General features: G+C 53.2%; 1 protein-coding gene across 1 annotated transcript; it reads right to left on the bottom strand.

Annotated features, from left to right (window-relative positions):
• Positions 1-1,648: 1,648 nt before the first annotated feature.
• LOC116937521 (uncharacterized) lies at positions 1,649-21,584 on the bottom strand. The gene is made up of 9 exons (XM_076058926.1): positions 21,279-21,584; positions 19,489-19,656; positions 17,900-17,976; positions 16,884-17,076; positions 15,022-15,189; positions 14,087-14,425; positions 13,147-13,168; positions 10,961-11,195; positions 1,649-6,048 (listed from the first exon to the last, which is right to left on the bottom strand). The coding sequence occupies exons 1-9, from the start codon at positions 21,397-21,399 to the stop codon at positions 4,636-4,638; spliced, it is 2,736 nt and encodes a 911-aa protein (XP_075915041.1). The 5' UTR covers positions 21,400-21,584; the 3' UTR covers positions 1,649-4,635.
• Between the last annotated feature and the right edge of the window lie 1,926 nt (positions 21,585-23,510).

Here is a 23,510-nt window from a genome sequence, read left to right as displayed (position 1 = left end):
GTAACTTTACCCCAGGAAGAGGTAACTTTACCTCAGGTGAAGTAACTTTACCTCAGGTAGAGGTAACTTTACCTCAGGTGGAGGTAACATTACCTCAGATAGAGGTAACATTACCCCAGGTAGAGGTAACTTTACCTCAGGTAGAGGTAACTTTACCTCAGATAGAGGTAACTTTACCTCAGGTAGAGGTAACTTTACCTCAGGTGGAGGTAACATTACCTCAGATGGAGGTAACATTACCCCAGGTAGAGGTAACTTTACCTCAGATAGAGGTAACTTTACCTCAGGTAGAGGTAACTTTACCTCAGGTAGAGGTAACTTTACCTCAGGTGAGGTAACTTTACCTCAGATAGAGGTAACTTTACCTCAGGTAGAGGTAACTTTACCTCAGATAGAGGTAACTTTACCTCAGGTAGAGGTAACATTACCTCATATAGAGGTAACATTACCTCAGGTAGAGGTAACGTTACCTCAGATGGAGGTAACTTTACCTCATATAGAGGTAACATTACCTCAGGTGAGGTAACATTACCTCAGATAGAGGTAACTTTACCTCAGGTAGAGGTAACATTACCTCAGATAGAGGTAACTTTACCTCAGGTAGAGGTAACTTTACCTCAGATAGAGGTAACTTTACCTCAGATAGAGGTAACGTTGTGTCAAAGTAACCCTTACGTAGTGCAGGCCGCGTGCCACTGTAATCGTTAAACACAACGCTCGCGTGACGTCACCACCTCACTTCACGCGGCAGCCTCGAAGTGCACCCAGCCTGGCACAGGCGCCGTGGGGACGTCACCGTCACTGAGTGGCCAATGGCGGTGGTTGGTGGTGGGGGGGAGTGGGGGGGGTAACGGGGGTGGGAGGGGTGGGGGGTAACGGAGGAGTGGGGGGGGCGAGACGCGTGACGTCACCACGCAGTGACGCCATCAGAGTTTTTAAGTTTATTTTTTTTTATTCTGGAGGAATCCGATGAGCTGTGAAGCTCTTTTTATCCACAGACGTCCACAGTAGGTGCACGGGGTCAGAACGCCACAACAACAAACACAATACAATAAAAACCATGGGAGTGCAGAGTATAGGAACCAACACAACTCTGTAGGGGCGTGTGAATTGAAGTCTGTGGGGGCGTGTGAATTGAAATCTGTAGGGGCGTGTGAAGTGAAGTCTGTAGGGGCGTGTGAAGTGAAGTCTGTAGGGGCGTGTGAATTGAAGTCTGTAGGGGCGTGTGAATTGAAGTCTGTAGCGGCGTGTGAAGTGAAGTCTGTAGGGGCGTGTGAATTGAAGTCTGTAGGACAGTGTGATGTGAAGTCTGTAGGGGCGTGTGAAGTGAAGTCTGTAGAGGCGTGTGAATTGAAGTCTGTAGGGGCGTGTGAATTGAAGTCTGTAGCGGCGTGTGAAGTGAAGTCTGTAGGGGCGTGTGAATTGAAATCTGTAGGACAGTGTGATGTGTAAGTTTGTTGGGTCATAGTTTTACCATCCTTGACGTGCAGGGATGACGACTAGGATCGGTGTTGTTAGGATCAGCGGCGAGCAGTTGTGACCAGGTGCTGCTGTGTGTAACGATTACAGATGACAGTGAGGGGGAAAAAAGCATTTGATCCCCTGTTGATTTTGTACGTTTGCCCACTGACAAAAGAAATGATCAGTCTATAATTTTAACGGTTGGTTTATTTGAACAGCGAGAGACAGAATAACAACAAGAAAATCCAGAAAAACGCGAGTTTAAGAGCCGGGAGCCAACAACAGCTTGGGGCTCGCAATGGCTACAACGACTATTGTAACGGTCGATGCGGCCTCTGCGTTGAACAGCAGGAGACAACGGGTACAGTCTGGTTCCGCTACAACGCCGCGTGTTAGTTCTAACGACGCCAACTGGACGACGTAACGCCGTGAATGTATCGTAAGGGGATACACGCCGTCCGTAACGCGGACGCGGATTGGATGCGACGCGACCGAGCGAACGGAACTACGTCTCAACGCGAGTAGGAGTAAGCGGTTCTACGTGCGGCTGCCCTCGGTGTAGCGGCGTCGCAACGAGGAGGAGGCGTTGGGATGCTGCTGGATGCTTCTAGACGCTACCCACGAGCCTCGGTCTTAGTCCCGCCTCTGTCTTGCCCATCATCTCGCGTGTTATCGCGGACCACGCTTCACCCCCCACCCCCCCATTATAGTTTATATTATTTCTCCACAACGCGGTTGTTCTTCAGGAACGCAACAACCACCGCCGCGTTGCGGGAGAACGACGGACCGTGAACGCGCTTCGACGATTCGCGGCAACGCGACGGCAACACAAAGCGCCACGCGCGGTCTCTCGCGACCGGCGGTATCTGCGACGAAGGTTTTTGTCGTCGTTGCCGCCGGGTTAGATGGCGTTGGATCACAATCCTGGCACCTCGCCCGATGAAGCCGGTCGCCGTTGTTTGTAATCGCCGGTGAAACGTCACCGGTACTCGAATTGTAAATGCTGTGGTGGGTTCACTCTCCCCGACACACAAGCGCCGTGTGTGCTGAAGTCGGTAACCAATTGGCACGTTTCGTTTACGTGACAAACCCTGACTGATTGGCCGTGCCAGGCGATGGTAGTGGGTGATGGTGGGTTAACGACACAATGTTTATGTTTACGAGATCTCTAACCCAACAACAACAACAAAGAACAAACCTCTGTCACGGCAAAGTGTCACCACAGAGCAAGGCGCTCCCACCTCCTGGAGACACTGACACAGAGCAAGTCGCTGGGACCTCCTGGAGACACTGACACAGAGCAAGTCGCTCCCACCTCCTGGAGACACCGGCACGGGCTGTGTGAGCTGGGCTGCCTTCACAACCAACGAGACGCCGGCGCTGCCAACTGGGACCAAGACGTCAGCGCTGCCTCCACCGGTCCGGTGAGGTCATTCTCAACAGCAGGTTTTGTTTTTTTACTTCACTTTACTTTTCCAAGTAAGGCCCCCACTGAGCTGTGCGGTAGCGACTTGCCTATCACAAATGACGGCGACGCACCGAAGTTGCTTGTCACGTGACATTTACAGCAGCCAAATACTCTGAACGCATGTTGAGATGTTAACTACCTCTCCTGGTGTACAGAAGATCGTTGGTTCGATTCCGACCCAGACGCCTGCTGTATATTTTGAGTTTGCACGTCTCTCTCCGTGGTCGTGTGAATTTTCTCCAGGTCCAAAATCAAGATCACGCAATCAGAGTATCTGGCCGCTATCAATGTCCACGCAATGATGAGCCACTTCGTTGAGCTTTCATTTGTGATGGCCAGGTGGCCGAGTCTGATAAAAGAGCCACTACGTATCCAGTTGGACCTTACTTGGTAAAATCCCAATATAATGTTTTTATAGTTTAAGTATATAATTTTAAACAGAATCACAAACTAACGCTCAACTTTCTTAACCGTGTTAGAGTCAACGCGCGCCACCACCGTGCGACGACACGCGAGCAACCGGGACGACGCCGAGAATCTCTTAACACTTTCCAGCGTCCGAGACATCCGCAGAGTTGCAGGGTGGGTGTCACCGTTCACGGGGTGGACGTCACCGTTCACGGGGTGGGTGTCGCCGTTCACCGCAGAATCCCACGAATTGAGCGAGCGGCTGCTGCTGTTGTTGTTATCAAGACGTCGTTGCTCACCGCAGAGAAGCGTAGCGACACGACCGCCGCCACTCTGCGCTAGCCGGCGCCAAAACTGTGCCACGCTCCCTGCCCGCGTGGCCCTGTGGGAGCCTCGCTACCGATAAAGTTACTTTAGTTCTCACTGCGTTTCATTGTTCCGACGACGACGACGTTCACGCACGGCGCGCGGCGTCGTCGCAACGGCAAAGGGTCAAAGTTCACGCCGGGAACATTTTCAATGGGGGAGGCAGCAGCAACAACACGCAGGGCGATCCAAGCTCAGATGCCCCACTCATACCTACACCCCCCCCAAACGCCATCTCAGAATATTTTTTTTCAGACCGCAGGAATCCGATGAGCTGTGAAGCTCTTCTCCGCAGATCTCCAGCCGTTCCACAGATGTCCTCTCCTACCAACCCCCCACCCCCCACATCCTCCCCGTAGCTTTCCTCTCAGCAGCAAAGTGAATATCGCGCAAGCGATGGCTCGGGGCTACGGGACTGAGTGCACGGAGATTCGTGAGCGGACGCCACCTTCGTCATCGGCCGCGGTTCGGCCTACCGCTGGATGGGTACGCACTGTACGTACTATACGTACTGTACACACTGTACCCGCGTAGCCCTGCCCCGTACGTCGCACGGGGCAGGGCTACGAGTCGGCACGCGGTGCTCACGGAGACCGGCGGGAGACGTGCAGACTGGGGTATCTGTAGGTGGATCGCCCTGCGGTGCCCCCCTCTAGGGTAACAACAGTGCAGCTCTGCACGGGGGACTCTGCACACTCACACACACAGGGACCCCCAGGTGGTGGGGGTGGGGGGGTGGGGACGTGCAGTGGTTGGGACCGAGAACTCCGCACTTGCAATCGAGGGGTGGCCGGGTCGGTTTAATCTCCCGCCCCCCACAGGGTGTGAGGCAGGTGTAGGAGGATTCCGTAGGTTTCCGTGTTCACGTTCAAAATCAGTTTCAAGAGTGGCACAGCCTCGGCTAATCACGTGGCCTGTTGTTTGAAACTAATTCACAGCTCGGCGCTGTACGCTTTGTGCTCAGGATGGCTGACTTTTCTGTTTCCACGTGGATGAGAAAATGCATTCTGGCCGGTGTGTGTTCTCTGGTGGCTGTGAAGAGTTGATGGCCGTTCAAACGCCTTCTCACACACGGTGCACTTGAACGGCTTCTCTCCCGTGTGTGTTCTCTGGTGGCTGTGAAGAGTTGATAGCCGTGCAAACGCCTTCTCACACACGGTGCACGTGAACGGCTTCTCTCCCGTGTGTGTTCTCTGGTGGCTGTGAAGAGTTGATAGCCATGCAAACGCCTTCTCACACACGGTGCACTTGAACGGCTTCTCTCCCGTGTGTGTTCTCTGGTGCCTGTGAAGATCTGGTAGTTGTGCAAACGCCTTCTCACACACGGTGCACTTGAACGGCTTCTCTCCCGTGTGTGTTCTCTGGTGGCTGTGAAGAGTTGATAGCCGTGCAAACGCCTTCTCACACACGGTGCACGTGAACGGCTTCTCTCCCGTGTGTGTTCTCTGGTGGCTGTGAAGAGCTGATAGCCATGCAAACGCCTTCTCACACACGGTGCACTTGAACGGCTTCTCTCCCGTGTGTGTTCTCTGGTGCCTGTGAAGATCTGGTAGTTGTGCAAACGCCTTCTCACACACGGTGCACTTGAACGGCTTCTCTCCCGTGTGTGTTCTCTGGTGGCTGTGAAGAGCTGATAGCCATGCAAACGCCTTCTCACACACGGTGCACTTGAACGGCTTCTCTCCCGTGTGTGTTCTCTGGTGCCTGTGAAGGTGTTGTAGATGTGCAAACGCCTTCTCACACACGGTGCACTTGAACGGCTTCTCTCCCGTGTGTGTTCTCTGGTGCCTGTGAAGGTGTGATAGCCGTGCAAACGCCTTCTCACACACGGTGCACTTGAACGGTTTCTCTCCCGTGTGTGTTCTCTGGTGCCTGTGAAGGTGTTGTAGATGTGCAAACGCCTTCTCACACACGGTGCACTTGAACGGCTTCTCTCCCGTGTGTGTTCTCTGGTGCCTGTGAAGGTGTGATAGCCGTGCAAACGCCTTCTCACACACGGTGCACTTGAACGGTTTCTCTCCCGTGTGTGTTCTCTGGTGTATCTTCAAGCGATTATTGTAGTTTGTGCTGAATGGACATTGGTCACACTGATGAGTTTTGTTACTGGCCTTAGTGGGGTGTCTCCTCTGCACGTGATGCTCTAGACTAGAGCGGCAGATGAACTGACGGTTGCAGGCAGGACACGGCAGCCTTGTGACCTCCACACCCACTCCACCTGCGTCATCCCAGAGGCACAAGACGCATACACCAACACCTAGACATGAACACTCTTGAACACGTGTGTGTGTACATATAAAGGTAAAGGTCCCCAACAGCCATATCAGACTATTGGGGCAAGTGCTGTTTGCGAGTACCTATGAAGGCCGGCATGGCACACGAGGGAGTAGGTGGCCAACACCAGGCCCGGCCGCTTTTGTCTCTCCAGTGGCGATGTTTCCACGTTTAAGCTAGGTATTCATTTGAGGCTGAGTCAACCTAGGGGAGGCCTAAACATTCACCACTGACTTTGACCGTGAGTGGGAATCGAACTCAGGTGGCCGGGTTCGTAGTGCAGTGGGCTCCATTCTATATACACACACAAAGACAAAGAACCCCCGTCTAGCCTGTATACACTTTTGGGACAAGTGTTGTTATCGGGCACCGATGAAGGCCAGCACGGCACACGAGTGGGAGGGTGGCCAGCACCACACATGGCCGCCTTTGTCTTCTCAGTGGCGATGTTTACTACTACACACCACACCAGTTACTAACTTGCACCTTATCAGTGTGGGTGGTGCCTATAATCTCTGGTGAGCAGTGGCTATCATCTCTGGTGAGTGGTGGCTATAGTCTGGTGAGCAGTGGCTATCATCTCTGGCGAGTGATGGCTATCATCTCTGGTGAGCGTTGGCTATCATCTCTGGTGATTGGTGGCTATCGTCTCTGGTGAGTGGTGGCTATCATCCCTGGTGAGTGGTGACTATTATCTCTGGTGAGTGGTGGCTATCATTGCTGGTGAGTGGTGGCTATCATCTCTGGTGAGTGGTGGCTATTATCTCTGGTGAGTGGTGGCTATCATCTCTGGTGAGTGGTGGCTATCATTGCTGGTGAGTGGTGGCTATCATCTCTGGTGAGTGGTGGCTATCATTGCTGGTGAGTGGTGGCTATCATCTCTGGTGAGTGGTGGCTATTATCTCTGGTGAGTGGTGGCTATCATCTCTGGTGAGTGGTGGCTATCATTGCTGGTGAGTGGTGGCTATCATCTCTGGTGAGTGGTGGCTATCATCTCTGGTGAGCAGGGGCTATCATCTCTGGTGAGTGGTGGCTATCATCTCTGGTGAGTGGTGGCTATCATCTCTGGTGAGTGGTAGCTATCATCTCTGGTGAGTGGTGGCTATCATGTCTGGTGAGTGGTGGCTATCATCTCTGGTGAGTGGTGGCTATCATCTCTGGTGAGTGGTAGCTATCATCTCTGGTGAGTGGTGGCTATCATCTCTGGTGAGTGGTGGCTATCATCTCTGGTGAGTGGTGGCTATCATCTTTGGTGAGTGGTGGCTATCATCTCTGATGAGTGGTGGCTATCAGCTCTGGTGAGGTGGCTATTATTTCTGGTGAGTGGTGGCTATCATCTCTGGTGAGTGGTGGCTATCATCTCTGGTGAGTGGTGGCTATCATCTCTGGTGAGTGGTGGCTATCATCTTTGGTGAGTGGTGGTTATCATCTCTGGTGAGTGGTGGCTATCATCTCTGTTGAGTGGTGGCTATCATCTCTGGTGAGTGATGGCTATCATCTATGGTGTGTGGTGGCTATCATCTCTGCTGAGCGGTGGCTATCATCTCTGGTGAGTGGTTGCTGTCATCTCTGGTGAGCGGAAGCTATCATCTCTGGTGAGTGGTGGCTATCATTGCTGGTGAGTGGTGGCTATCATCTCTGGTGAGTGGTGGCTATCATCTCTGGTGAGTGGTGGCTATCATCTCTGGTGAGTGGTGGCTATCATCTCTGGTGAGCGGTAGCTATCATCTCTGGTGAGTGGTGGCTATCATTGCTGGTGAGTGGTGGCTATAATCTCTGGTGAGTGGTGGCTATCATCTCTGGTGAGTGGTGGCTATCATGTCTGGTGAGTGGTGGCTATCATCTCTGGTGAGTGGTGGCTATCATCTCTGGTGAGTGGTGGCTATCATCTCTGGTGAGTGGTGGCTATCATGTCTGGTGAGTGGTGGCTATCATTGCTGGTGAGTGGTGGCTATCATCTCTGGTGAGTGGTGGCTATCATCTCTGGTGAGTGGTGGCTATCATCTCTGGTGAGCAGGGGCTATCATCTCTGGTGAGTGGTGGCTATCATCTCTGGTGAGTGGTGGCTATCATCTCTGGTGAGTGGTGGCTATCATGTCTGGTGAGTGGTGGCTATCATCTCTGGTGAGTGGTGGCTATCATCTCTGGTGAGTGGTGGCTATCATCTTTGGTGAGTGGTGGTTATCATCTCTGGTGAGTGGTGGCTATCATCTCTGTTGAGTGGTGGCTATCATCTCTGGTGAGTGATGGCTATCATCTATGGTGTGTGGTGGCTATCATCTCTGCTGAGCGGTGGCTATCATCTCTGGTGAGTGGTTGCTGTCATCTCTGGTGAGCGGAAGCTATCATCTCTGGTGAGTGGTGGCTATCATTGCTGGTGAGTGGTGGCTATCATCTCTGGTGAGTGGTGGCTATCATCTCCGGTGAGTGGTGGCTATCATCTCTGGTGAGTGGTGGCTATCATCTCTGGTGAGCGGTAGCTATCATCTCTGGTGAGTGGTGGCTATCATTGCTGGTGAGTGGTGGCTATAATCTCTGGTGAGTGGTGGCTATCATGTCTGGTGAGTGGTGGCTATCATCTCTGGTGAGTGGTGGCTATCATCTCTGGTGAGTGGTGGCTATCATCTTTGGTGAGTGGTGGCTATCATGTCTGGTGAGTGGTGGCTATCATTGCTGGTGAGTGGTGGCTATCATCTCTGGTGAGTGGTGGCTATCATCTCTGGTGAGTGGTGGCTATCATCTCTGGTGAGCAGGGGCTATCATCTCTGGTGAGTGGTGGCTATCATCTCTGGTGAGTGGTGGCTATCATCTCTGGTGAGTGGTAGCTATCATCTCTGGTGAGTGGTGGCTATCATCTCTGGTGAGTGGTGGCTATCATGTCTGGTGAGTGGTGGCTATCATCTCTGGTGAGTGGTGGCTATCATCTCTGGTGAGTGGTGGCTATCATCTTTGGTGAGTGGTGGCTGTCATCTCTGGTGAGTGTTGGCTATCATCTCTGATGAGTGGTGGCTATCAGCTCTGGTGAGGTGGCTATTATTTCTGGTGAGTGGTGGCTATCATCTCTGGTGAGTGGTGGCTATCATCTCTGGTGAGTGGTGGCTATCATCTCTGGTGAGTGGTGGCTATCATCTTTGGTGAGTGGTGGTTATCATCTCTGGTGAGTGGTGGCTATCATCTCTGTTGAGTGGTGGCTATCATCTCTGCTGAGCGGTGGCTATCATCTCTGGTGAGTGGTTGCTGTCATCTCTGGTGAGCGGAAGCTATCATCTCTGGTGAGTGGTGGCTATCATTGCTGGTGAGTGGTGGCTATCATCTCTGGTGAGTGGTGGCTATCATTGCTGGTGAGTGGTGGCTATCATCTCTGGTGAGTGGTGGCTATCATCTCTGGTGAGTGGTGGCTATCATCTCTGGTGAGCAGGGGCTATCATCTCTGGTGAGTGGTGGCTATCATCTCTGGTGAGTGGTGGCTATCATCTCTGGTGAGTGGTAGCTATCATCTCTGGTGAGTGGTGGCTATCATCTCTGGTGAGTGGTGGCTATCATGTCTGGTGAGTGGTGGCTATCATCTCTGGTGAGTGGTGGCTATCATCTCTGGTGAGTGGTGGCTATCATCTTTGGTGAGTGGTGGCTGTCATCTCTGGTGAGTGTTGGCTATCATCTCTGATGAGTGGTGGCTATCAGCTCTGGTGAGGTGGCTATTATTTCTGGTGAGTGGTGGCTATCATCTCTGGTGAGTGGTGGCTATCATCTCTGGTGAGTGGTGGCTATCATCTCTGGTGAGTGGTGGCTATCATCTTTGGTGAGTGGTGGTTATCATCTCTGGTGAGTGGTGGCTATCATCTCTGTTGAGTGGTGGCTATCATCTCTGCTGAGCGGTGGCTATCATCTCTGGTGAGTGGTTGCTGTCATCTCTGGTGAGCGGAAGCTATCATCTCTGGTGAGTGGTGGCTATCATTGCTGGTGAGTGGTGGCTATCATCTCTGGTGAGTGGTGGCTATCATCTCCGGTGAGTGGTGGCTATCATCTCTGGTGAGTGGTGGCTATCATCTCTGGTGAGCGGTAGCTATCATCTCTGGTGAGTGGTGGCTATCATTGCTGGTGAGTGGTGGCTATAATCTCTGGTGAGTGGTGGCTATCATCTCTGGTGAGTGGTGGCTATCATGTCTGGTGAGTGGTGGCTATCATCTCTGGTGAGTGGTGGCTATCATCTCTGGTGAGTGGTGGCTATCATTGCTGGTGAGTGGTGGCTATAATCTCTGGTGAGTGGTGGCTATCATCTCTGGTGAGTGGTGGCTATCATCTCTGGTGAGTGGTGGCTATCATGTCTAGTGAGTGGTGGCTATCATCTCTGGTGAGTGGTGGCTATCATCTCTGGTGAGTGGTGGCTGTCATCTTTGGTGAGTGGTGGCTATCATCTCTGGTGAGTGGTGGCTATCATCTCTGGTGAGGTGGCTATTATTTCTGGTGAGTGGTGGCTATCATCTCTGGTGAGTGGTGGCTATCATCTCTGGTGAGTGGTGGCTATCATCTCTGGTGAGTGGTGGCTATCATCTCTGGTGAGTGGTGGTTATCATCTCTGGTGAGTGGTGGCTATCATCTCTGGTGAGTGGTGGCTATCATCTCTGGTGAGTGATGGCTATCATCTATGGTGTGTGGTGGCTATCATCTCTGCTGAGCGTTGGCTATCATCTCTGGTGAGTGGTTGCTGTCATCTCTGGTGAGTGGTGGCTATCATCTCTGGTGAGCGGTAGCTATCATCTCTGGTGAGTGGTGGCTATCATTGCTGGTGAGTGGTGGCTATCATCTCTGGTGAGTGGTGGCTATCATCTCTGGTGAGTGGTGGCTATCATCTCTGGTGAGCGGTGGCTATCATCTCTGGTGAGTGGTGGCTATCATCTCTGGTGAGTGGTGGCTATAGTCTGGTGAGCAGTGGTGAGTCTCTGGTGAGCGGTGCTCACAGTGTTCCTCGCTTGGTGGAGGCTGCACGGGGTGCAGGTCTCTGGCGGTGGCCCTGGGAGCCAACTCGCTGCTGCTGCTGCTGCGGCGTCGCGAGGGCCCGGCCTCGCAGGCGATGCCCAGCTCCTGGGCGAACTCCTCGCCGTACCAGACCAGCAGCTCAGAGCCGGGCCCCACGGCACGGAACGTGCGGTAGTAAATCTGCCCCCGGTGCTGGAAGGCCACCAGGTTCTGCTCCTGCTCATTCCTCGCGCAGTTGACGAACCTGCGGGGGCAGACGCGGGGGGCGGGGTGGGCGCCGTTAGCGAGCGCCTATTAAGGGCCGGCACTGGGCGCTAGGTGGGGGTGGTGGGGCTGGAACCACGCTCAGTACCGGGTGCTCATTTGATGCAGAGTCGACCAAGGGGAGGCCCAGGGTCTCTGGGTGCAGTGGTTCTGGTCTCTGTGTGTGGTGGTTCTGGTCTCTGTGTGTGGTGGTTCTGGTCTCTGTGTGTCGTGGTTCAGGTCTCTATGTGTAGTGGTTCTGGTCTCTGTGTGTAGTGGTTCTGGTCTGTGTGTAGTAGTTCTGGTCTCTGTAGTGGTTCTGGTCTCTGTGTGTGGTGGTTCTGGTCTCTGTGTGTGGTGGTTCTGGTCTCTGTATAGTGGTTCTGGTCTCTGTGTCGTGGTTTTGGTCTCTGTGTGGTGGTTCTGGTCTCTGTAGTGGTTCTGGTCTCTGTGTGTAGTGGTTCTGGTCTCTGTGTGTGGTGGTTCTGGTCTCTGTGTGTTGTGGTTCAGGTCTCTATGTGTAGTGGTTCTGGTCTCTGTGTGTAGTGGTTCTGGTCTGTGTGTAGTAGTTCTGGTCTCTGTAGTGGTTCTGGTCTCTGTGTGTGGTGATTCTGGTCTCTGTGTGTGGTGGTTCTGGTCTCTGTATAGTGGTTCTGGTCTCTGTAGTGGTTCTGGTCTCTGTGTGTAGTGGTTCTGGTCTCTGTGTGGTGGTTCTGGTCTCTGTAGTGGTTCTGGTCTCTGTGTGTGGTGGTTCTGGTCTCTGTGTGTAGTTGTTCTGGTCTATGTGTAGTGGTTCTGGTCTCTATGTGTCGTGGTTCTGGTCTCTGTGTGTGGTGGTTCTGGTCTCTGTGTAGTGGTTCTGGTCTTTGTGTAGTTGTTCTGGTCTATGTGTAGTGGTTCTGGCCTCTATGTGTCGTGGTTCTGGTCTCTGTGTGTAGTGGTTCTGGTCTCTGTGTGTAGTAGTTCTGGTCTCTGTGTGTCTTGGTTCTGGTCTCTGTGTGTGGTGGTTCTGGTCTCTGTGTGGTGGTTCTGGTCTCTATGTGTAGTGGTTCTGGTCTCTGTGTGTAGTGGTTCGGGTCTCTGTGTGTAGTGGTTCTGGTCTCTACGTGTGGTGGTTCTGGTCTCTGTGTGTAGTGGTTCTGGTCTCTGTGTGGTGGTTCTGGTCTCTGTGTGTAGTGGTTCCGATCTCTGTGTGTCGTGGTTCAGGTCTCTATGTGTAGTGGTTCTGGTCTCTGTGTGTGGTGGTTCTGGTCTCTGTGTGTGGTGGTTCTGGTCTCTGTGTAGTGGTTCTGGTCTCTGTGTAGTGGTTCTGGTCTCTGTAGTGGTTCTGGTCTCTGTGTGTAGTAGTTCTGGTCTCTGTGTGTAGTGGTTCTGGTCTCTATGTGTAGTGGTTCTGGTCTCTACGTGTGGTGGTTCTGGTCTCTGTGTGTAGTGGTTCTGGTCTCTGTGTGGTGGTTCTGGTCTCTGTGTGTAGTGGTTCCGATCTCTGTGTGTCGTGGTTCAGGTCTCTATGTGTAGTGGTTCTGGTCTCTGTGTGTGGTGGTTCTGGTCTCTGTGTGTGGTGGTTCTGGTCTCTGTGTAGTGGTTCTGGTCTCTGTGTAGTGGTTCTGGTCTCTGTAGTGGTTCTGGTCTCTGTGTGTAGTAGTTCTGGTCTCTGTGTGTAGTGGTTCTGGTCTCTATGTGTAGTGGTTCTGGTCTCTGTGTGTAGTGGTTCTGGTCTCTATGTGTAGTGGTTCTGGTCTCTGTGTGTAGTAGTTCTGGTCTCTGTGTGTAGTGGTTCTGGTCTCTATGTGTAGTGGTTCTGGTCTCTGTGTGTGGTGGTTCTGGTCTCTGTATGTCATGGTTCTGGTCTCTGTGTGTGGTGGTTCTGGTCTCTCTGTGCAGTGGTCCTTAAGACAAGAATCACCTCATCCAGTTTGATTTAGATTCATCCTGAGCATCAACATATTCACGATCCTTTTTGTTTTTGTAAATCTGAAACACACACGCACACGAGCAGATCCACGGATAATTAATGTGAGTTGGACCGTAACTTGAACTTCTTTCGTACCGGACGTAGCCAACCGTGCTGATCGGAGGTGCGGGGGAAGGACAACAAACTAAACACTAAGAGCAGTTCTAAAGAAATGAATTTTAAATCTACAAGATTTAAAAGTGCATAGCTCCCAGTGGCTTCCTCATATTGTAAGCAAGAGCCTTCCAGACGGCCGCAGAAGTGCGTCTGTAAGCGCCGCGCCATGCGGTGACCACTGTCTTTGCACGATGTGTAGCCAAACGCCGCTGCTGCTGCTGCTGCTGCTGCGAGCATGAACAGAGTTTGCGTGATGATGGTTTATGCTTCTTGACGAGATCAGCCGCGAGGTGTCGTGGTTTATTTTTGCGTAAGGAGTGCGTGAGGAGGAACCACCAGTCTGTGGTTCCTCCTTACGCATCGAAGTTGTTCTGTCCTTGCGAGCGAGCGGCTACTGTGGGTTACAAGTTGAACTCATAATGACGTGAAATTTTGGGTCTCTCTGTGAGTCTGTGGGTCCCTGTGTGAGTCTCTGAGTCTCTGTCCAAGTCTCTAGGTCTCTGTGTGAGTCTCTGGGTCTCTGTGTGAGTCTGTGGGTCTCTGTGCAAGTCTGTGGGTCTCTCTGTGAGTCTGTGGGTCCCTGTGTGAGCCTCTAAGGCTCTGTGTGAGTCTCTGGGTCTCTGTGTGAGTCTGTGGGTCTCTCTGTGCGAGTCTCTGGGTCTCTGTGTGAGTCTGTGGGTCTCTGTGCGAGTCTCCGGGTCTCTGTGCGAGTCTCTGGGTCTCCGTGTGAGGCTCTGGGTCTCTTCTGTGTGAGTCTGTGGGTGACTGTGTGAAGCTATGGGTTTCTCTGTATCTCCCTCACGAGCCTCCTCTCCACACACGACGACGACGATGATGATGTAGGAATAGGAGGAGGCTGCAGCAGTGGCAGTGGCAGCAGCAGCAGCAGCTCACCAGCCAGCAGTACTCGCTCACGGGGTTCTCCTCAGACACCTCTCCCTGGTAGGGCCCAAACATCACCCCCTTGGGCAGCTTCTTCCTGTTGCTCCACACGCCGAGGCCGGCGCCGGCGATGGAGGAGGCGCCGACGGTGAGGCCCTGGGGCAGGCTGAGCCGGGCCCTGTCGGCCACTCCCGGGGCCACGGCCGCGTCCGTGATGAACTCTGGCGGGCCGTGCACGGAGCACTCCCCCAGGTAGAAATCCCTGCACAGCTCGCAGACTGAGAGCCACAGCAGCAGCAGCAGGAGGGGGGCGAATCGCAGTAGCAACAGCAGCAGCAGCAGTGGCACTGTGAGAGAGTGAGAGGGTGAGGAGCGCTCCAGACAGATGCCTCCATCCCTCCCTCTCTGCATGGTGAACTTATTTAGCTCGCTCATCGGAGATGTATCCCCTGTAACCCTCCCTGCATCCCTCCCCTCCCTACCTGCCAGCATCCCTGAGCGAGGGAGCAAAAGAGAGAGAGGTGAGTGAGAGTGCGAGAAAGGGAGCGTGTGAGAGGGAGGGCGAGGGGGAGAGAGTGAGAGGGAGCAGGTGGAATATATCGAGTGAAAGCGCGGGAGCAATAGAGGGAGATAGGTGAGAGTGTGAGAAAGTGAGAGTGTAACAAAGGGAGAGAGAGAGGTGAGAAAGAGTAAGAGAGAGAGAGTGAAAAAGTGACAGTGAGAGAGTGACAGTGAAAGAGAGAGAGAAAGTGACAGTGTGAGAGAGAGTGAGAGAGTGACAGTGTGAGATAGTGAGAAAGTGACAGAGTGAGAGAGAGAGTGACAGTGACAGAGAGAGTGAGAGAGTGAGAGGTAGAGGGAGCAGGGGTCTCACAGAAGAAGTCGTCGTCCTGGGGCTCCTCCACCTCTGTGTAGACTTTCCTCTCGCGCTGCCGCAGGCCGTAGCGAGAGCGAGCGCTGAGCGACACCGCCGCAGCCTGGGCGGAGGAGGCCGGCGGCACGGAGGAGCCTGCGGGCAAACGCGGCGAGATGTTGACCACCTCTCCCGGTGTACGGGAGGTCGTGGGTTCCATCCCGACCCTGACGAAGCCTGCCGTACATCTGGAGCCCGCGCGTCTCTCTCTCTCTCTCTCCTCCGTCACGAGATGTTGACTCCCTCGCGTGGTCTACGGGAGGTCGTGGGTGCGATCCCGACCCTGACGACCCACGCTGTATGTTTGGAGTCTGCGTGTCGTACCTCCCCGTGGTTGCGTGGATTTTTCTCCGGGTCCTCCGGTTTTCCACTCGACGTTCAGAATCGACGTCAGGCGTTGAGGGTAATTTGGCCGCTATAAATGTCCACGTGATGACGATGGTGAAAAGTCAACTACGTTGAGCTATCATTTGTGATAGCCAGGACGCTTCTGAAAAAACAGCTACACGGCTCAGTGGGGCTTACCCTGGTAAAATAAACATTGTTTGGTTCATAGGCTGCATCAGTACCAGCAGCAGCACTGACGGGAGCACATGTACCAGAAGCATCAGCAGCAGTGGCGACTTCCATCAGCAGCAGCGGAAGATTGCGGAGTTCCGGTGGGAATAGAGGGGAGCGTGGAGTTCCGGTGAGAATAGAGGGGAGCGTGGAGTTCTGGTGAGAATAGAGGGGAGCGTGGAGTTCCGGTGAGAATAGAGGGGAGCGTGGAGTTCCGGTGAGAATAGAGGCGAGCGTGGAGTTCCGATGAGAATAGAGGGGAGTGTGGAGTTCCGGTGAGAATAGAGGGGAGTGTGGAGTTCCGGTGAGAATAGAGGGGAGCGTGGAGTTCCGGTGAGAATAGAGGGGAGCGTGGAGCTCCGGTGAGAATAGAGGGGAGCGTGGCGTTCCGAGTAGAATAGAGGGGAGCGTGGAGTTCCGGTGAGAATAGAGGGGAATGTGGAGTTCCGGTGAGAATAGAGGGGAGCGTGGAGTTCCGGTGAGAATAGAGGGGAGCGTGGAGTTCCGGTGAGAATAGAGGGGAGCGTGGAGTTCCAGTGAGAATAGAGGAGCGTGGAGTTCCGGTGAGAATAGAGGGGAGCGTGGAGTTCCGGTGAGAATAGAGGGGAGCGTGGAGTTCCGGTGAGAATAGAGGGGAGTGTGGAGTTCCGGTGAGAATAGAGGGGAGCGTGGAGTTCCGGTGAGAATAGAGGGGAGTGTGGAGTTCCGGTGAGAATAGAGGGGAGTGTGGAGTTCCGGTGAGAATAGAGGGGAGCGTGGAGTTCCGGTCAGAATAGAGGGGAGTGTGGAGTTCCGGTGAGAATAGAGGGGAGTGTGGAGTTCCAGTGAGAATAGAGGGGAGTGTGGAGTTCCAGTGAGAATAGAGGGGAGTGTGGAGTTCCGGTCAGAATAGAGGGGAGTGTGGAGTTCCGGTGAGAATAGAGGGGAGTGTGGAGTTCCGCTGAGAATGGAGGGGAGTGTGGAGTTCCGGTGAGAATAGAGGGGAGCGTGGAGTTCCGGTTAGAATAGAGGGGAGTGTGGAGTTCCGGTGAGAATAGAGGGGAGTGTGGAGTTCCGGTCAGAATAGAGGGGAGTGTGGAGTTCCGGTGAGAATAAAGGGGAGTGTGGAGTTCCGGTGAGAATAGAGGTGGAGTGTGGAGTTCCGGTCAGAATAGAGGGGAGTGTGGAGTTCCGGTCAGAATAGAGGGGAGTGTGGAGTTCCGGTGAGAATAGAGAGGAGCGTGGAGTTGCGGTGTGAATAGAAATCACCGCTGCAGGCTACGCACCTCCACGTATCCTCTGCAGCACCACCCTCAGGGCCTCCTTGCAGGCGGTGGCTCTGCGCTCCAGCCTGAACATCGCCATCCTGGCCTTGTGCACCTCCCTCAGCTCAAATCCCCTGAACTCCTCCTCCTGCTGCTGCTCCTCCTCCACGCCCTGCAAGATGCTCCACACGTACTCCAGGGCTTCCGCTTTAGTCTGAGCGGAGGGGGCGGTGGGGTGAGGGGTCGGAAGGGGGTGTGGGGGACAGAGTTGGTGCAGTGACCAGCGGTGGCTAGGAGATGTTCACTCCCTCGCCTGGTACGCAGGAGGTCGCGGGTTCGATCTCGACCCTGACACCTCATCGGATTCCTCCAGTACAATACATATTCTAATTCTGATATTCTGCTTCTGTATATCTGATTCCATACATCAAGCAGAACCATGCCGTCATCATGCTGAACCTCGGTGGGTATGGCAGGCCAAGCCTCTTCTACGAAAAGTAAAAAGTAATAAAATACAAATTAAGATTCTTCCGCTGATCTGCGTTACGTCATTTCTGTACGACTCCAATAATTTTGATCGTCAAAATCGCCAAATTTGCGGAGCTCCGCTGCAAATACAGGGAGACGAGAGGTGAGGCAGCGACGAGCTCAGCCTCCCCTCTGATTGCGCAACCCCTCAGAAACTGGATGGAGCGCGGGCAATAAGCGCGTGCCTGTTACCATCTCTCTGTAATGATTGGAATTATACAGAAATGACAATTATAACAGAGGAGTGGAAACATTTCTTTTTTACTTTTCGTAAAAGCTATTTTCATTGGAGTATATGACAGGTGAGGCTCAAGCCTCGCCTGCCTCCCCTGACCGCACGTCCCTGGTATAGTAGTGTTTAGTAGTACGTACGTATGTTGAATTTCTTTGGCACCGTACGTAGCCAACCTCGCTAATGGGAGGTGCGTGGGAAGGTCAACAAACTAAAGACAACAACAACAGCAGCAGCAGCTGTAACGAGAGGAGTGCCGTGCGCTGTGCACAGAGACCTTGCGCTTGCTGGGAGCTGCCCTCGCGTGCGACTCTCCCACGGTAGCCCAGCGTGAAGCAGCCCCCTTGCCTCCTCCTGCGTGAACACACGCACACACGTGTGAACACACGCACACACGTGAACACACGCACACACACACACGTGAACACACTCACAAACGTGTGTGCGTGAACACACACACGTGTGAACACACGAACACGCGTGTGAACACACGCACACACGTGTGAACACACGTGAACACACGCACACACCTGTGAACACACCTGTGAACACACCTGTGAACACACGCACACACGTGTCCATGTGTTTGAACACATGGATACCAGCAAACACACGCACACACGTGTGAACACACGGACACGCAAAGATCCCCCGTATAGCCTTAACAGACTGTAGGGTCAAGTGCTGTTAGTGAGCACCTATGAAGGCCGGAACAGTACACGAGGGGGTGGGTGGCCAGCACCACGCCCGACCGCCTTTGTCTCCCCAGTGGCGATGTTTACACACCGCACCATGTATTCATTTGAGGCTGAGTCGACCTAGGGAAGGCCCAGGACCGGTTCAGATAATCGTCACTGGTGTTGACCGTGAGCGGGAATCGATCCCGGGTCGCCAGGTTCATAGCACAGCGCACCAACCGCTACACTACCGCTACGCATGGAAACGTGTGAACACACGGAAATGCATTAACACACGCACACACGTGTGAACACACCCACGTGCGTATTTACGCATGCACGCATTTACTCACTCACATATTTACAAATAAATTAATGATCTCCCTTGTGCAGCCTTAACAGTCTACAGGGGTCTCTGCGTGAGTCTACAGGGGTCTCTGTGTGAGTCTACAGGGGTCTCTGTGTGAGTCTACAGGGGTCTCTGTGTGAGTCTGTAGGGGTCTCTGTGTGAGTCTACAGGGGTCTCTGTGTGAGTCTACGAGGGGTCTCTGTGTGAGTCTACAGGGGGTCTCTGTGTGAGTCTACAGGGGTCTCTGTGTGAGTCTACAGGGTGTCTCTGTGTGAGTCTACAGGGGTCTCTGCGTGATTCTACAGGGGGTCTCTGTGTGAGTCTACAGGGGGTCTCTGTGTGAGTCTACAGGGGCCTCTGTGTGAGTCTACAGGGGTCTCTGTGTGAGTCTACAGGGGTTCTCTGTGTGAGTCTAAAGGGGGTCTCTGTGTAAGTCTACAGGGGGTCTCTGTGTGAGTCTACAGGGGGTCTCTGTGTGAGTCTACAGGGGTCTCTGCGTGAGTCTACAGGGGGTCTCTGTGTGAGTCTACCGGGGGTCTCTGCGTGAGTCTACAGGGGTCTCTGCGTGAGTCTACAGGGGCCTCTGTGTGAGTCTACAGGGGGTCTCTGTGTGAGTCTACAGGGGGGTCTCTGTATGAGTCTACAGGGGGTCTCTGTGTGAGTCTACCGGGGGTCTCTGCGTGAGTCTACAGGGGGTCTCTGTGTGAGTCTACAGGGGTCTCTGTGTGAGTCTACAGGGGGTCTCTGTGTGAGTCTGCAGGGGGTCTCTGTGTGAGTCTACAGGGGGTCTCTGTGTGAGTCTACAGGGGGTCTCTACACGCTGTGGAAGCGCCCTTTTACGTTTGCCTCCTCCGCCTCTTCGTCCTCCGTGCACCGCCACCTCCTTCCTCTTCCTCCTCCTCGTCCATTCCTCGTCGGAGTCGCTCGACCGCCCGCACTCCGCTCCATTCCCCCTCGCCCTGCGCTTGCCGCGTGCGCGCATGAACTCGGGCTGGGCCGGGTTCATCCCTGCGCAAGGAGGCAGTCGGTCATTGTTATTTGGACGTATTGGCGGTACACCGGTGCAGCATAGCGACACGCCGGTTCCTCGTAACACAGTCCGGACGATGTGATTATTATCGGAGAGTGTTTGTTTGTCGTGTTCGCCACAAGTACGCGTGGTTAATGCGGTAACTTGATTCCTTGCAAAAGCTACAATCTAGCTGGTGTTTCAACATCTTAACCGCCTCCTGTTTCATTTCCCTAAAGCGTAAAACCTATTCTTATTTTTCACAGTCCCGACGATGTCGCTGTCGCCCCTTGAGTGAGCTGCAGGACTCTCCGTCAGAAGCTGCACTCAGATTCAGCAGCCGCGTCCCCCATTCCGAACGTGCGGTGGCGACACCACGAGTCGTATCGAGGAACCGTCCCACCGAGTCTCTAGGGGCACGAGGAGTCAAATCTTGCCGCTGGAGCACGGAGCAGCAGATCGTCATCAGACTGGGCGCCACTGGAGCACGGAGCAACAGATCGTCATCAGACTGGGCACCACCGGAGCACGGAGCAGCAGATCGTCATCAGACTGGGCCCCGCTGTACGACAACAGACTGAAAAGCTTCGTGTTCAGTTCTGCTCGTGTCACGTTCCGTCTTCCCGCCGCTATGGCATCACGACAACTGATTTTGACGCACCACCACCATCACCACCAACTCGAAATATCCTTCTGTCCGGGGTCTCGAATCGCGAGGAAAATAAATAATTATTGCCAAAAATGTGCTGATTCTTTTACACAGCGAAATGGTGTTCCACCGCCACTACGTTCATCTATATAATGTGGTTGCTACAACAACACCAAGCAATACAGTAAACACGATAGGAGTGCAAAGTAGAGGAAAGGTTAACAAATCACACACACACACAAAATAAACTATTTTTTGTATATGTTGTGGGTTTACTCTCCAACATTAGGAATCCGATGAGCTACGAAGCTCTTTTTCACAGATGTCCCATAGGGGGCACGGGGCCAGGAAAGTTACAACAACGACACAATACACAAACACGACAGCAGAGCAAAGTAGAGGAAAGGTAAACAAATCATTAAACTAAAACTAAATCTATTTTTACTTCACCAAGTGAAGTCCACTGAGCTATCGGCATCTTCTTCAGAAGCGACCTGGCTGCCAAAAATGACAGCTCAACCAAGTGGCTCACCACGTGGACATTTACAGCAGCAGCCAAATACGTTAAACGCGTGATGTTGATTCTACATTGTGGAGCGACAACCCAGAGGACCGGGATCGAACCCACGACCTCCTGTAGACCAGGCGAGGGAGTTAACATCTCACGGGGGAGAGACACACGCAGACTCCACATATATGACAGGCATCGTCAGGGTCGGCATCGAACCCACGACCTCCTGTAGACCAGGCGAGGTAGTTAACATCTCACCGGGGAGAGACACACGTAGACTCCACATATATGACAGGCATCGAACCCACGACCTCCTGTATACCAGGCGAGGGAGTTAACATCTCATAGCCACCGTGGCGCCCCGTGCATGGCACTCTGCTACGACGTTCTGGTCTCATCATCATTATAATCACTACGACAATTAGTTTAGTTGTGAAGAGGCTCGGGCCTGCCGTACCCACCGAGGTTCAGCATGACGGCGTGGTTCTGCTTGATGTTCCTGTAGCGCCGCTTCTCGCACTCGGCCAGGTCGCTCCACTCGGCCTTGGTGAAGAAGCCTCTGATGTCTCGGAAGTCGCCCATCTCCTGCTGCTGAGGCGCAGAGACACGGAGGGGACGAGACGCGGACGACGGTCAGACGCAGTCACGGAGACGCAGTCACGGAGATGGAGTCACACGGATAGCGAGTCACGGAGATGGAGTCACACGGATAGCGAGTCACGGAGATGGAGTCACACGGATAGCGAGTCACGGAGATGGAGTCACACGGATAGAGAGTCACGGAGACGGAGTCACACGGATAGCGAGTGACGGAGATGGAGTCACACGGATAGCGAGTCACGGAGATGGAGTCACACGGATAGCGAGTCACGGAGATGGAGTCACACGGATAGCGAGTGACGGAGATGGAGTCACACGGATAGCGAGTCACGGAGATGGAGTCGCACGGATAGCGAGTCACAGGGATACGAGACAAAGATCCCCCGTGTGGCCTTAACAGACTGTCGGGGCAAGCGCTGTTAGCGAGCAGCGCCTATGAAGGCTGGAACGACGCGCGAGGGGGTGGGTGGCCAGCACCACGCCTGGCCGCCTTTGTCTCCCCAGTGGCGATGTTCACTACTTCACACCCGCTACACCGGGTGCTCATTTGAGGCTGAGTCGACCTAGGGGACGAGGCCCAGGACCGGGTTAGAAGATCGTCGCCGGTGTTGGCCGAGCGCTGCGCTACGAAGCCGGCAGAGACCCGAGTTCCATTCCCGCTCACGGCCACCACCAACAGCGGTGACGATCATCTGAACCGGTCCTGGGACCTCGTCCCCTAGGTCGACTCGGCCTCAAATGAGCACCCGGTGTAGCGGTGTGTGAACATCGCCACTGGGGAGACAAATGCGGCCGGGCGTGGTGCTGGCCACCCACCCCCTCGTGTGCCACAGTGCCGGTAGCCTTAATGGGTGCTGCTCACTAACAGCCTGTTAGAGGCTACACGGGGGATCTTTGTCTTTGTGGTAAAGTGTGAGGACTCCCCACCTCCACCATGACGTACTAGCTCCAGCTTTACCTCTACCTGAGGTAACCTCAGGTAGAGGTAATCTTACCGCAGGTGAGGTAACTTTACCTCAGGTGAGTTAACTTTACCTCAGTTGAGGTAACTTTACTTCAGGTAGAGGTAACTTTACCTCAGGTGAGGTAACCTTACCTAAGAGAGAGGTAACTTTACCTCAGGTGAGGTAACTTTACTTCAGGGAGAGGTAACTTTACCTCAGGTGAAGTAACTTTATCTCAAGGGAGGTAACATTACCTTAGGTGAAGTAACTTTACCTCAGGTGAGGTAACTTTACCTCAGCCAAGGTAACATTACCTCAGGTGAGGTAACTTAACCTCAGGTGAGGTAACTTTACCTCAGCTGAAGTAACATTACTTCAGGTGGAGGTAACTTTACCTCAGGTGAGGTAGCGTTACCTCCGATAGAGGTAACGTTACCTCAGGTGAGGTAACGTTACCTCACATAGAGGTAACTTCACCTCAAGTGAGGTAACATTATGTTAAGTACAGGTAACTTTATCTCAGGTGAGGTAACGTTACCTCAGATAGAGGTAACTTTACCTCAGGTGAGGTAACATTACCTCAAGTGAGGTAACTTTACTTCAGGTGAGGTAACCTTACCGCAGATAGAGGTAACTTTACCTCAGGTAAAGTAACTTTACCTCAGGTGAGGTAACATTACCTTAGGTGAACTAACATTTCCTTAGGTGAGCTAACTTCAACTCAGGTGAGGTAACTTCACCTCAAGGGAGGTAAGTTTACCTTAGGTGAGGTAACATTACCTCAGCCAAGGTAACATTACCCCAGGTGAGGTACCTTTACCTCAGGTGAGGTAATATTACCTCAGCTAGAGGTAATATTACCTCAGGTGAGGTAAAGTTACCTCAGAAGTAACTATACTTCTTGTGAGGTAACTTTACCTCACGTGAGCTAACTTCACCTTAGGTAACTTTACCTCAGGTGAGGTAACGTTACCTCACATAGAGGTAACTTTACCTCAAGTGAGGTAACATTATGTTAGCTAGAGGTAACTTTATCTCAGGTGAGGTAACGTTACCTCAGATAGAGGTAACATTACCTCAGGTGAGGTAAAATTACCTCAAGTGAGATAACTTTACCTCAGGTGAGGTAACTTTACTTCAGGTGAGGTA

Source organism: Petromyzon marinus, assembly GCF_048934315.1.
Source record: "Petromyzon marinus isolate PM22_M1 ecotype Great Lakes invasive population chromosome 80 unlocalized genomic scaffold, UKy_Petmar_22M1.pri1.0 chr80_unloc.3, whole genome shotgun sequence".
Classification (NCBI taxonomy): Eukaryota; Metazoa; Chordata; class Hyperoartia; order Petromyzontiformes; family Petromyzontidae; genus Petromyzon; species Petromyzon marinus.
The sequence above is the reverse complement of the archived record's forward strand: the minus strand, read 5'-3'. Positions and strand labels throughout refer to the sequence as shown.